We start from the raw sequence: 16,030 nt of genomic DNA on the forward strand, positions 1-16,030 counted from the left end.
ATTTTTTATGGACTTCTATCATGATGTGCTTGATAACTACTAGCAGTAGTTGATTCTATGATTTCTATTGCTTCATCAACATTTTTTGTCAACATTGGGCCTCCTATTAATGCATCTAGTAGCATTTTTGCTTGTGGTCGAAGTCCATTGCAAAACATGTTAAGTGGTGCTAATTTATCAAAACCATGGTTTGGACATTTCCTTAGCAAAGATTTGAATCTTTCCCAAGCCTCGCACAGTGGTTCATCATTTGCTTGAGAGAACTGTTATTATTGGTATCATTATTTTTATTATTATTATTATTTATAGTGGTGTTATTAGTACAAGTACTATTTTTAATTATAAAAAATGTTATTATTCTAAATACTTTTGCTAAATAGACTGTTTATCTTTTAAAAATTTTACAATTTACAATTTATATTAATATTAATATTAGTATTTTGAATGGTTAAATAAATATAATAACAATTATATTATTATTCTAAAAAGATTTGAAATAAAAATAACTTGTGCGTACAGCCAGGGTTATAAACTATTATAATTATTTCCTAAAATCAATTAACTGCACCATATTGTAATATCAATTTTATTCATTATATTTAAAATTAAATTTACTACTTCATTACTTTAATAATAACATTTACAATAATACAACCTAATTTTTATGATATTTATAATTTTATTTTTATAATTTTATTTTTATTATCGATTATATTTATAATTATTATTATTATCAGCTTTAACTACAATTATAATAATAATAACTTTTATAATTATTAACTATAATTATTATTATCATTATTATTATGAACTATAATTATTATCATTATTATTACTACCAACTATAAATATTATTATCATTATTATTAATTATAATTATATCTATTATTATTATTATTTTTAATAAAAATTATAATTATTATAATAGTTATTACTATTATTATTGTTTTTATTATCATGTTAGATACACATTTTAGTTTTACTTACTATGTAGCGATCTTGTTTCAATTATTTGCCATTTTTATTTGTTTTGTTATTCATTTATTTTTACGTTTGAATAATTATTTCAAAATTCAAAAAATAGTTACCAAAATTAGTAAAATAATAAAATTGAAAAAATATTTCTTTTATTATAAATAATTATTTAAATTTAAAATATAATAATTAAGAGGATAAAATTGAAAAAATATAAAAGAACACTAAAGATGTTTATCTGTTTATATATATATATATATATATATATATATATATATATATATATATATATATAGTTGTATTATTATCATTATTATTTTTATAACTATGTGATATTACTATAGTGTTGTTGTTATTATTGTTATTATTAACTTGTATAAAGTTTTAAATAATTATATTTGTAACAAAATAAAATAAAATGTTGTAGCTAAAATAATTATATTATTATTATTGTCACTACGCGATATTATTATAGTGATATTATTATTATTATTGTTATTATCATTATTATTATAGTTAGACACACATTTTACTTTTATTTATTACGGAATCATATTTCAATTACTTGCACTTTTTATTTATTTTGTTGTTCATTTTATCTCTAGATCTATATAATTATTTTAATTAAAAAAATAGTTAATAAAATCAGTAAAATGATAAAATTGACAAATAATTTTTTATTATAAATAATTATATAAATTTCACAAATAATAGTTAAGAGGATAAATTGTAAAAACAAGCCGGACACAAAAAATGTGTATCTCTTCATATATTTAGTTGTATTATTATTATTATTATTATTATTGTTGTTGTTGTTGTTGTTGTTGTTGTTATTATCACTACGGGATATTGTAAAGCCCACTTTTCATTATGCTCCTTTTTCTTTAAGGGCTGCCCCATCTTGTGGGCCTAAGGGCAGGCCCAAAGAGGAAGGGTCAGACCTAATATGTCCCAACCCTAATCCTGTGCTCTTTTTCGTAAAACAGAAACCTTTGTGCCTCCTTGAGCAGCTGCACTCTCTGCTAGGGTTTGCCTCCTTACCGCTTTCAAGTTTGCTCAAGCTGTTCCTACTCCACGTAAGTCATCCTACATCTCGTGCCACCCATTTCTTGGTATCTTTTCGTGTTTACCCAACTAAGCCTCTGTGATGAGCTTACCTTATGTTATGTTCCGTGGTTTTTCCAACTCCTAAGTGTACTCCTCGTTCTGTTGCGTCCGTGTCTACCATCAAGGTCTTGCTCTAGCTTATTCCAGGTATGGGAAGCTAGAACCTCTTTGTTTAATGTGATTGCGAGTTGTTTTGCTGTATTTTTATGATCCTGGAACTGGTATGTTGCTGTGAATGCATGAAATAGTTGGTGTTGTCATTGGTATGTGAAAAAAATACGACTGTTGTAGGTACGGACAGTGGCGGCGACTGATAAACTCGCCCAAGCGAGCTTGTCTCGCCTAGGCGAGGTGAGCAGAGGCTCGCCCAGGACTTCTCGTGCAAATGGTCGCCCAGGCGACCCGCTCAGTTTTGAGCAAGCGAGCGTCTCGCCTAAGCAAGAACGTTCAGAGGCCACTGTCCCAGATTCTCGAACCCTCGCCTAGGCGAAGGGAGCTCGCCTGAGTGAGAGTCTCTCACCTGGGTGAGGCTCTTCAGCCTGAGCGAGGAGCTGGGCGAGAATGCGTTTCAGCTTGGTGTTCTTCTTGTCCTTTGATGGTTGATCTGTATTTTTATTGTACTATTATATGATGGCATGGGGGAAATGAGTATGCATGAGGGGGGGGTGTATGGGTTATGAACAATGAGTTTTGAGTAATGCTTGAAATGTGATGAACATGAGATGGTTGGTATCAAAATGGCACGGTATCGGTATGAGGTGAAATGCTATATTTATGATTAAGGATGGATGAGCTGGAATGGTATTCGACATGAAATGTGAATGAGGAATTTGGTTATGAAGACTGGCATGAGAGTCCTATGCATGAAAATGATTAATTTATTGATTGATATGCTTGGTCCGTGTTAGTGCGTAAATCCTTGAGATCTCTAGGTGGAGTCTTAGGGTCGCGCTTCAGTGGTCGGGACGTAATTCCATGGCCCCTATTAGTGGGTGTCCATGGTGGTGCCCCATCTGTATAACTAGGTAAGGATTCAAGGTAAGGTTGTATCCTGACACTCGAAGGAGTCAGATAGTCTCACCTAGAGCGGACTGACTCCTGTGGTGAGAGTAGTAGGAAGCCTGAAATTCATTAAAGGCTAACCTTGTGGTGAGGGAAATTGATTCATTGTAACACTTGTAACACATAGCTCGGGAGTGAGCAGAGGTATCCACCACAAGTGCAAGCATCCGCTGAATCCGACCAGGTTATACGTATCCGAATGAGTTGAGTCGTGTCGTAGTGTATTGTCTGAAAGGTCATAACATGCTTGGTTGAGATGTATATATGAGATTGTGAAAATATATCTGATTGTGTGGATGAAATCTTTTGTGCTCTAGCTTACCCTACTTTTATTGTTGTATGTTCTGCTGTGTGGTACTCTCTTTTGCGATGCTTGTTGATGTGAGCAGATGCAAGGAACATCCGTGGACAACAGGGAGGTGATGGTTCCTCTGCATAGTTCTCGTGGACTGGACTTTAATTTCTTAATGGGCTTTATTTAGGGTTATGGCCCATGTATCTTTTTATGCTTTACTACTCTACTCTACTCTTATTTGTTAGACCTTTCAATTGTTTTTCTTTTGGCATCGTGGTGTGCCTAGCTTCGTAGGGGTTGGGTTAAGGACCCCAGGACTGCGCTGTCGTACTATCTGTATGTGGCATTTCTTTTAATTACGTTTATTAATTAAATGAGACGTTACAAATATTATTATAATGGTATTATTAGTATTATTATTATTACTAGCATAAATACAGGCGTTATCGCGTCTATATGTATGATTGTTTAAATATGCATGATATTATATTAGTAGGTGATAATATTGTAACGTTATTAAGTTAATCTATATCAGAACAGAAGAAAAAATAACCATTTGATAGATAAAGAAGAAAAGAAGAAACAAAGATAACTGATTAAAAATAAAGTGAAATATATCAGAACAGAAGAAAGAATAACCATTTGATAAATAAAAAAGAAAAGAAGAAACAAAGATAGCCGATTTTATAAAAGGTTTGTAAAAATAACGGTTAATTTTTAAAAATTTAATAAATTATTATATTTAAAGGGTAAAATTGGTATTTCAAAATGTGGACACAAAAAGGGGAATCCCTTTATATATTGTTATAGATAAAAGTAAAGTGAAATATATCAAAACAGGAAAAAGAACAACAATTTGATAAATAAAGAAGAAAAGAAGAAACAAAGATAACCGATTAAAAATAAAGTGAAATATATCAGAACAGAAGAAAGAATAACCATTTGATAAATAAAAAAGAAAAGAAGAAACAAAGATAGCCTATTTTATAAAAAGTTTGTAAAAATAACGGTTAATTTTTAAAAAATTAAAAAGTTATTATATTTAAAGGGTAAAATTGGTATTTCAAAATGTGGATACAAAAAGAGGAATCCTCTTTATATATTGTTATAGATTATTATTAAGGTAGTTAGACACACATATTAATTTTATTTATTACGAGATCATTTGTTGTTGATGTATATCTTTATATATAATTATAAATTATTATTATCATTAACATTAGCCATAATATTAACATTGACATTAATATTTATAGCATAAACATGATTATTATTATTATCATTAGTATATTATTATTGATATCATTATTATTTTTTTTATTATTATTACTATTAATAGTGGTTTTAATTATAACCAATATTATTATACTAAATATTTTTGCTAAATACATTTTTAATCTTTAAAAGTTTTACAATTTATAGTTTATATTAATATTAATAGTAGTATTTTTAATGGTTAAATAAATATAATAACAATTATTTTATTATTCTAAAGAGATTTGAAATAGAAATAAAAAAAATAAAAAAACACTGTGGATACACATACGGGTCATAGACTAATATAATTATTTCATAAAATCAATTAATTGTACCATATTGTAATATCAATTTTTTTATTATATTTAAAATAGAATTTACAAGTTCATTATTTTAATAATAACATTTACAATAATATAACATAATTTTCATGATATTTTTTATTTTATTTTTATATTATTATTATTATTATTATTATTATTATTATTATTATTATTATTATTATTATTATTATTATTATTATTATTATTATTATCATCATCATCATCTCTAACTATAATTATAATAATTATTATTATTATAACTATAATTATTATTATCAACTATAATATAATTATTATGATCATTATTACTATTCACTATATGTAGTAGTATCATTATTATTAACTATAATTATTTCTATTTTTATATTATTATTATTATTATTATTATTAAGAACTTTAATTATTATAATAATAATTATTATTGTTTTTATTATTATGGTTAAATACACATTTTACTTTTACTTACTATATAGGAATTATGTTTCAATTACTTGTTCTTTTTATTTGTTTTGTTGTTCATTTATCTTTACATTTGAACAATTATTTCAATTCAAAAAAAATAGTTACTAAAATTAGTAAAATAATAAAACTAAAAAAATATTTTTAATTATAAATAATTATTCAAAATTAAAATATAATAATTAAGAAGATAAAATTGAAAAAATAAAAAAGAACACCAAAGATGTTTATCTCTTTATATATGTGTTATTATTATTATTATCACTATGCGATATTATGTTATTGTTATTATTATTATTATTATTATTATTAATTATTATTATTATTGTTATTATTATTATTATTATTATTATATTTAGACACATACCTTATATTTATTTTGCTACGAGATCATATCTCAATTACTTGTCCTTCTTACTTGTTTTGTTAATTATTTTATCTCTATATCTGTGTAATTATTTGAATTAACAAAATAGTTACTAAAATTAATAGAATGATAAAACTGACAAATAATTTTTTATTATGAATAATTATTTAAATTTAACAAATTATAATTAAGAGGATAAAATTGTAAAAAAAAAGAGGACATAGAAAATGTGTATCTCTTTATATATGTAGTTATTGTATTATTATTATTTTTATCACTATGGGATATTATTATAATGATATTATTATTATAGTTAGACATACATCTTAATTTAATTTACTACGGGATCGTATTTCAATTACTTGTCCCTCTTTTATCTGTTTTGTTGTTGATGTATATCTTTATATATAATTATAAATTATTATCATTAATATTAGCCTTAATATTAGCATTGACATTAATATTTATAGCATAAATATTTTTAATATTATTATTACTATTCATAGAGGCATGGGCGGATCTTAGTATAGGTTTAGGGGGGCTAAATGTTATTTTTAATATTATTATCTGAAACTTTAATATAGTTTGGTCTCTAAATGTTAGAAATAAATGGATATAGTTCTTTTAACTCAATTACGTTAAACTTCTTTTAAATTATACATTTGAGTTGTTTATACTGTCTCATAGGTTCCAATATTTGATGAAAAATACGTCTGACACATAAAAAAAAATTAACGTAATTGGGTAAAAGGATTATATCCATTCATTTTTAAAGTTTGAAGACTAAAATGTATCAAAATTTTAGACAGTAACGAATTTTAATTTTGCGTCAAAGTTCATAGACTAAAAACATATTTAACATTTTATCTTGGCACCCCCTAAATTTGGTCTGAAGATCCGCCACTGCATAGGAGTGTTATTATTATAAGTATTTTTTTTTTACTATAAAAAACGTTGTTACTAAATACTTTTTCTAAATAGATTTTTAATCTTTTAAAATTTTTATAATTTATATTAATATTATTATTAGTATTTTTAATGGTTAAATAAATATAAAAACAATTATATTATTATTCTAAAAAAAATCAAATAAAAAAATGCATACACGCGCTGGTCACATGCTATTATAATTATTTTGTAAAATCAATTAAATGCACTCTATTTTGATATCAATTCTATTTATTATATTTAAAACTAAAATTATTATTGCATCAGTTAGATTTACTACTTCATTATTTTAATAACAACATCTACAACAATATAACCTAATTTTCATGATATTTCATTATATAATATTTTCACTACTTTATTATTTTAATATACAAAATATAAAAAGTACGGTGCGTACACACAAATCAGTCTACTAGTTAATTTTTAAAATAGTTGTTAAATATACAATTAAAAAAATAAAATATATACATAAAAAAAAGTTATTAACATATCTATTAAAGTGAAACAAAATTGTTAGAATAACAGTTAAATATAAACTATTTATAAAAAAATAATTTTTAATATAATAATTAAAAATAAAACTAAAATAACAAAATGTGAACACAAATATTATCTCATTGTTATAGATAATATAGTTGTAAATATAATAATTATATATATATATATATATATATATATATATATTCAATTTTATACTTGAAATAATTTTGTTTTTAAATTTAAATAACAACTCATAATAAAAATATTCCTTCCATAATAAAATTATCAAAATTCTTACTATATAGTTACGTTTTATGAAAATTATTTTATAGTTGAATAATAAATCTTTTGTTATGATGGGAAAACCTCAAACGTTCCTAAAGTCTAAAATGAAACTAACCGAGTGGCAGAGGTAGCGAAGAGAGAGAACACCAAACACAAACAGAGAGAACACCAAACACAAACACAATCGGTGGTAGTTTTCTCCGATTCTTAACACATCCGAAAGTATTAGGTGATGTCGGAATGGAACCAAACGACGAGAACGCAGGCAGCACCAGCAGAGAGGAGCAAGAAGAGGCATTGGTGGCTTTGATCGAACACCGAACCCGCGAAGTCAAAAACCTCCGTCTCCGTTTCGCTTATTACAAAACCCAGGTTTCCCCCTTAACCCTCCGATTTCCATTGTCGTTTTGCTCTTAGCTTTCGTCGTTTTGCCACTTCCTGCATGCTCCTACTTCTCTTTCAATCTTATGCATCCTTCCACATTTTTAGGTTTATTATGTGTACTTTAACTACCAACTCTTCTGATCACAAAACAGCGTCTTCGCTCTGTTCTTTCGTTCCACTTTGACTACTTTTGTTCCTTCTGTAACTGCAATTTAAAACCTTTGTGCCCAGTGCTAGTATTGTTTATCTCGTGAGAGGTGAACCTTTTAAATTTGATTTTAGTAACTACTTTGGTGTGCGGTCGTTGTTGTTCTGTAGTGAATTAATTTCCTAATTTTCATTCACATTTATCATCGAAGCAACTGGCTTTTGCTTTGGGAGAAGTTCAGTTGTGTGTGCAATCTTTGTTACTTATTCAAGTTTCTCAATGTGATTGCATTGCGTTTTTTTTTATCAATTTGTTTTGGAGATTGTATTTTGGTTCTATTTTTCGGTGTAATCTGACCGGAACCCTAGTTATGAACCTTGGGGAATTTCATTATTCATAGAATGGTTCCTCCAAGCTTAATGTTGTGTCTGGTCCCTAGTTGTTGGTGTTCTTTTATGACTTTGTTTTTGCTGTATTTGTCAAATATGTAACCTGTACCGAACTTTTTCTTAATCTTCGCATGGATAACTATAAGCTGATTTTATGTTTCGGAAACATGTGAAGCTTCACGATGCGGAGCAAAAGTTGCAAGATACTGAATCCAAATTGGCTCGTCTTCGAGGTCACACTAAAGCAGTGTCATCCCGAAATACCGTCGATGATGAAATTAAAACTGTGAAGACAGAGCGCAGATCAAATAGTCCCATTGATAGAAATGAAGGCTCTATCAGAAACCGACATCAATCTAAACCAGAACTTCTTATTCCTTCAGTGAATCCAAAAATTTCACAACCTGTATTGTTGCCTAAGCCTTCTTCAAAAGCTTCAGTAAGTTCCAATTCTGAGGCCACTCCTGGAATCCATAATTCTCCAATCACAGGTGATAGCTCTAGGGGAAAATCTGACAAGTCCCATAGTCATAGACTTTCTTCTGAGCAGCAAAAAACTGAAATCAAGGACAAAGGAACAAAAAGGAAATTTGGTAAGTTATTCATTTCTAGGATAGCGTGTAGATTTTCATTTCTAGATTGCTTTTGCTCGTAATTAAGCTTCATAAGATTTTTATGCTTTTTCAGAACAAAAAGAACACAAGGAATTGATTCCTTTAATATGCAAGAGTTCTTCACCAAGCTTAGTACGCTCTCAAACAAGCAACCACATCTCAAGTCAACACAAGAGGAAATTGCGGAGTATTGCTTTGTGCCCTGTGAATGATCAGCTTTTTGTGACCAGGTACTAGAATAATTCCATTTTATTGAAAAAAAAAAAACTTTCTTTTTGCATTGTTTCACGTATCAGTATCATTTTTCTTTTCTCAGTTTTTGGCCACAGTAGGCATGGGGTCAAACCTTATCAACTTGTACCCTAAATTTTTAAATTGCAATATGATGGATCCCTAACTAGGCTTTTAATGTTAGGGAGTGGGTCAGCTTAAAATGTGTATAAATTTACTCTTGAAGTGAGGATGAGAGATTTTAATGGTCTTCCAAAATATGAGATTCAAGTTCGTGTCCCTCTGGCCTTTAACATTTATATTAAAAAATGATAGGGCATTTCCATCAGATTGGATTGGGCAACGGACACCCCTACAGGAAAGATTAGTTTATTAATGATCGTAATAAATTATTTTGTAAAATGCAAGGTATAAATAGTTCGCAGTAGTGGTGCAGTAGCAGTTCACCAAAATCTCTATCTTTATCTATCATGTGATATCAAAGTAGGTTCAATCTTGCTATGTTGGTTTTCTCTTATAATAAAATTTCTGGTTCTGTGTGCTGTCGTACTCTATGTCGTGCCTTATGGTACTGAATAATCTTTTTCTATTTTTTAGTCCCAACCATTGTTTTCATGAATGCATGTTTTTTGTGTAACATTCTAAAATGTGAGTTTTATCTTGTGGGGAGTGTTGGAAATGGGTCTTGACTAGTATTTAAAGTCTAGGAGGTTACATGGCTGTTCTGATTCATCAGTTCTGTATTTACTGCTGTTGGAAACTGTTTCTATTACTACTTCTAGGGTATTAATATTTAGGATAACTGGAGAGGCAGATTTATGTATAACTTATCCGAGGGTTTCTATTTGCTGTTCTTGAATGCAAGTCATTCTGAATGGTTATAAATAGAGAGCTGCTGAGTGCTTCGAACTGTAGCAAATCACCAAATTCTCTATCTTCCACAGTTTTTTTGGTTATCCCACTATAGCAGTCTTGGAACCAGCAAGATTTAAAGCTGCTGGTAAGGGCTATGTACTTTTTCTGACATGATCTTTAGTGGTTCAAGACAAGAACAGACTGTGTAACTTTGATTCAGTTTTTGTTGACTTCAGCTTGAATTTCTCTTTTATGTAAGATATGTTCCTGGTACATTGATATATTCCTTCTAGCCTGACACATGTTACCTATTGGGAATTAATGCAGTGCTCTGGATGGAATGGTCAACTTCTGGCAAATTCAGGCTAAGGGGTATGCCCTTATTTATCTTTCTATTGGTACTTTTGGGAGTTTTTATTCTTTTATTTTGTGATGTGATGATGTTGATTATTTACAGACTTAAATCAAACGTATATTCTAAAGGTGGAGTTTTCCTAATACTTATGTTTTTTAAACCAAATCTATGATCCCTATGGTGTCTCGTTCCATTTACTGCAGCCTATTACTGTATGAAGTATGTAGTAGAAAAATTATGACTTTGAACTGCAAAATATTTCTTAAATTTCATCATTCTCTTCTATTTAACTTTAAACTTGACCATTTGATGATTCTTTCTTCTACCATTGCAGTCTCTGCCTCAGTGTCTGTTATGTAACAGCAAAATGTTTTAATAACATAACCATGTTATCTAATTTAAGTTATCTTTCTCCCCATCTTTAATTTTGTAGAGCAGGAGCCTCTCGTCTTAGCACCACTGATTGTGCATCCCAAAAGCAGAGGAGGTGGCCAGAAGATTTAGTTTGGCACCCAGAAGGAAACAGCCTATTTGCAGTATACAGTGCTGATGGTGGCGACTCTCAAGTATCGATTACAAATCTGAATAAAGGACAACAAGGGGTAAGGCTTTTAACACAAATATCCTGGCATAAAAGTAAAAATGTGTTTGGGTATTATTTCTATTGCTATTGATACATGCCAAACTTCTGTAACTGGCAGGGAGAACGCGTAAAGTTCTTAGAGGACAAGCCTCATGTTAAGGGAATTATCAATGGCATTGTTTTTATGCCATGGGAAAATATATGTTTTGTAACTGGTGGAAGTGATCATGCTGTTGTACTTTGGAGTGAGCAGGAGGGTGAAAAGTGGAAACCAAAGGCATTGCACAGGAATCTTCACTCATCTGCTGTAATGGGAGTTGCCGGTATGCAGCACAAGCAGATGGTGTTATCTGTTGGTGCAGATAGGAGGATATTTGGGTATGATGTTCATGTAGGAAGAGCGGATTTCAAGCATCAGGTTGATAGCAAATGCATGAGTGTGCTGCCCAATCCGTGCGACTACAATTTATTCATGGTTCAAACAGGGTAAATTACTGCTTTTTTGAAGTCCGATTTGTTGACTCTTTTCTTTGGTTTCCACCTGAAGCTTATCTGTGTTATGCAGAGTTTATAACATCCCTGAAATTTCAATTTTTTTGTCTGTCTTGAGTCCTAAGTTTGGTTTTAGGGAAAAATATGTTAATTTGAAAACAGTGATATAAGGATATGCTCTGAAAGTCTGGACATCGGATGAATTTACTTGCATTATTACTTTGTTTGCTAAGTTCAAGAAAACCACTCATTGATTATGTTGTGAATGCGCACTTTACAAAAATAAGATCCAGAAGAATCGAGGTTTGGTTCCCCCAACCTGAAACTCCCACACCACAGAATGTGGTGCACAACCACCATTCTATGATATTGTGCCTTTTTACATCTTTAGTCAATGAAATCTTTATTAAAGACAGATATATTGTTACATCATAATGATGAAGAAGGTTTTTGTCGTTAGTAATGCTCATCCTTCGCATGTGTACTTGGTTCTTTCATTAAATATGCTTGAAATATTAGGATGGAGTCTTTTTTGCACCAACGTATAGGCCTGCCTTCTGCTTTGTGAAAAAGTATAATAGATTAGGATGAATTAGCTCATAATTTAGCTGATGCGTTATCATAAATGGAAAAGTAAAGGGGGCATATGAGGGAATTCACAAGGGAGCAAAGGAACGTGATGATGGCATTGAACAGATGGTAGCAGCTGCCAAAAGGAGAGGGAATGAGCAAATCAAAATTAACTAACTAACGATTTAGAGATTTTGTCATCAGTAGGTCCTCGTATATATCTTTTATGTTAAGGAGAGAGAGGATAGGGATGGATTGAATTATTCTCTTCTCTGAAAGATCCTCTCTGCACTTGTCCATGGCTAGTCTCTGTTTCTTCTTCTGGTTTTTCTTGGACCAGTAACAATAATACAGTATACACACGTTGCTTTTGCTTTTACTGTTCCATTTTATGTGCTCGTAATGCATCTCTCAGGTTTTTTATCTTCGGAATGATAACTCCAGTCAAGGTTTTTATATTTGTACTTTGAATTCATTGCAAGAATATGCCTGACAAGATGGAAACATGATAATACTCCATTTTAGACCAATTTTTTTTAATTTATTGTTGTTCCATTCTCTGAATTAACTATTTTTTATTTCTATTAGGACCCATGAGAGACAACTTCGGTTGTTTGATATTAGATTGAGGAATACAGAACTTCATGCTTTTGGATGGAAGCAAGAAAGCAGTGATTCTCAATCAGCTCTGATAAATCAGTCTTGGTCTCCTGATGGACTATATATAACATCTGGTTCTGCAGATCCTGTGATTCACATATTCGATATAAGGTATACTGCCCACAAGCCTTCCCAATCTATAAGAGCACATCAGAAACGAGTCTTCAGAGCCATGTGGCTTCAGTCCATTCCTCTTGTCATTTCCATATCATCCGATCTTAACATTGGACTGCACAAAGTTTACGCATGAAACCTCCTTTGAGTATGTAGTCCTATTTCATTTGGGATTTTTAGGTGATAAAGTTATTTTTTGTACGTGGAATTTTGTGGCAACTAGCAACGGTCAAAGGGAGGAATTTAACTTGAAAACACAAAATCAGGAAAATTTTGACTGGAGAAGGCCTTCTCAGAGGTGTATTTTACTTTTTTGTTTCTACGGTGAAATATACATTTCTTTTTTCCTTTGTTTATCAAAGCAGAAGAAATTATGAACAATTTTGTAGTTTATTATTTTTACGAGGATAAAGTTCCGAGAGAAGTATTATTTGTGTTTTAAAAGTCCATTTTGTCTGGAATGAGAAAAGTTATTCCTGCACAATAGAAGTAGAATAGTTAGCTCCCTTAAATTTTATAGAAATAGTTCAATTTTTAATTGATCCTAATTAATTTTTCAATTTTACCTTTTTCAAAACTACTTTGCATTTTAATTCTTACTATTGATCTTTAAATGTTATCTTTATTATTGAGAAATTGTATGAACTTTAATTATGCTTAATTGATTCTTAGGACTTTGCTTTAAGTAATAGTTTGTCCCGAGAAGTTGGAACTAGATTACTAGTGGAGAAGAAATCTTAACTGATATTCGCATTGCTCATTGTTTCATCATGTCATTCTTAGGTCTTTGTTGTAATTCACTTTTTCAGAAGTGTATGCAAAATTAGATAACTTTGGAGGACTTTAAATAGTTTTCTTACAACGTGCATATATATATATATATATATATATATATATATATATATATATATATATATATATATATATATATATATATATATATATATATAATCTTTATTCAGTGAGATATATATCAAATCACTAACAATTGGATTAGAATATCCGTAGCTCCAAGTCGATTTGACCTGGATTAACTTAGTCTCGTTAGGGTTGACTAGTCTTGATGCAAGCCAAGAGTAGGACATCACTTTATCCTACTTGTACTTAATTAGTTTCAAATGAATATAATTCAATATTTAGATAGCCACAAAATTTACCTTAACATAGCAAGCACGACCATGCGATTTTATTGAAGATAGGTTCTGAATTCGAAATATCCAACCACACAGGTACTATCACTACCAAAAGAATGAAATTGAAAAGTTGGTGGATTGCATGCTTAAATAAGGTAAAATTTTACATAGTATATTCGTTAAGAAGAAAGATGAGGGATGACAATTTTATGTTGATCATTATGCTCTTAGGAAGATCACTTTACGAGATAAATTTCCTATTCGTATCATTAACGAGTTACTTGATGAATTGGGCGAAGTTGTGATTTCTCTGAGTTGGACTTATTATCATCTTATTAGGATGCAGGAAGAAGACATTCATAAAATGACTTTCATAGCTCATGAAGCACATTATGAGTTTTTCGTTTGTTAGTATTATACACTAAAATAACCCATTAGACAAGCTTTATAGTACATAGGTTTTGATGATAACAAAACCTATATCAAAACCTATAATAAAACAAGAGAGTTAAGTCAATAAGACAATGGTTTAGTTAAACTAAGAATGATTAAACAAGGACTGGATAAAGAATAAGTAAGCTAGATCAAATATTTCATTAGACTCTAATATATACCCATTAGACGACTCATAAAATGAAATTCTCTTCATTGTGATTATATATATATATATATATATATATATATATATATATATATATATATATATATATATATATATTGTTGTACAACTAATGTGTGTTCAATGAGTTTAAGCAAAGTATAACAACAACATAATTAGTAAAGAATAAATTATACTTGAAGACTAAGTTCAGTCAGAAGTGTTGATTAGATGAGTTGATGGTAGGACCAGATGACTAATGTCATTTGTAACATCCCGACCGGATATTACTAATTTAAATAAAATAAAGTAAAATAATATCAAATATGTCATTATTATTCAAAGTTCTTTCCCAAAATGCGGGAAAATTAAAACCTTACTAAAATGTATCAAAATTTAAAACCATAAAGTAAACTCCATGTTTACATAGTTCAAAAATGATCAACTAAATGTTTACAAAATAGTCAAATGTAGTCTATAAAACTTCCCAAGCTAACCCCTCTCCGGCTTTAAGTGTCACCAGCTCCACCTGAAACAATGTCTGCTCCCGTATAACGAATTACACGATCATCGCCAAACACACACAGAAAGGGTGAGCTCGCATAACAATATAAACATATAATTTAATACATAGAATTTCACCCCCAAATTAATTTATTTCAACCAATGCTTAACCAAGAAACCTTAGTGCCCTAAGGTTTCCAATCCACAATTTCATGACCATGGACCCAGGATATATATGCTTCCACGAACCTGCCCGCTCGTGGTCCTACCTCTACGAACCTCCCCGCTCGTAGTCCAACTTTACGGACCTCCCCGCCCGTAGTCCAACACACGTGATCCAACAGTTACGAACCTCCCCGCTCGTAGCAGCCCTCAAGTGTGAGCACGGAACATACGAACCTTCCCGCTCGTATCCTCACACGAGAGCATCATAATATGAACCTCCCCGCTCATATTATCACGTGTTCACTACTAGCCATGAACCTACCCGCTCATGACACAGTCAAGCACCTCCTGGTCCAAGTCCATATCGCAACACATTAAAACAAAATTAAGAAAAACACATTGTCCTATACTAGATACATGCTCAAACTGGTCTTAGGGATTCCAATGCTTCCATGAACCTGCCCGCTCGTGGTCCAACTCTACAAACCTCCCCGCTCGTAGTCCAACATGCGTGAACACCTACTATGAACCTCCCCGCTCATAGTAGCCTCAAGTGTGAGCACGGAACATACAAACCTCCCCGCTCGTATCCCCACATAAGAGTACAACAGATATAGACCTCCCCGCCCGCATCAATCACACATTTCAAATCTCCGTTACGAACCTCCCCGCTC

The 16,030-nt window shown here is 30.6% G+C and overlaps 1 protein-coding gene across 1 annotated transcript; it reads left to right on the forward strand.

Annotated features, from left to right (window-relative positions):
* The first annotated feature begins 7,641 nt into the window (after window positions 1–7,641).
* Window positions 7,642–13,380, forward strand: LOC114163095 (uncharacterized). Its single transcript, XM_028047177.2, has 7 exons — window positions 7,642–7,933; window positions 8,658–9,075; window positions 9,170–9,326; window positions 10,510–10,554; window positions 10,971–11,139; window positions 11,239–11,606; window positions 12,771–13,380. Exons 1-7 carry the CDS (start codon window positions 7,802–7,804, stop codon window positions 13,090–13,092), a joined length of 1,611 nt encoding a protein of 536 aa, XP_027902978.1. The 5' UTR covers window positions 7,642–7,801; the 3' UTR covers window positions 13,093–13,380.
* Window positions 13,381–16,030: the final 2,650 nt, after the last annotated feature.

The sequence above is a fragment of the Vigna unguiculata genome, chromosome 9, assembly GCF_037176805.1.
Source record: "Vigna unguiculata cultivar grain cowpea cultivar isolate G323 ecotype 2 chromosome 9, ASM3717680v1, whole genome shotgun sequence".
Lineage (NCBI taxonomy): Eukaryota > Viridiplantae > Streptophyta > Magnoliopsida > Fabales > Fabaceae > Vigna > Vigna unguiculata.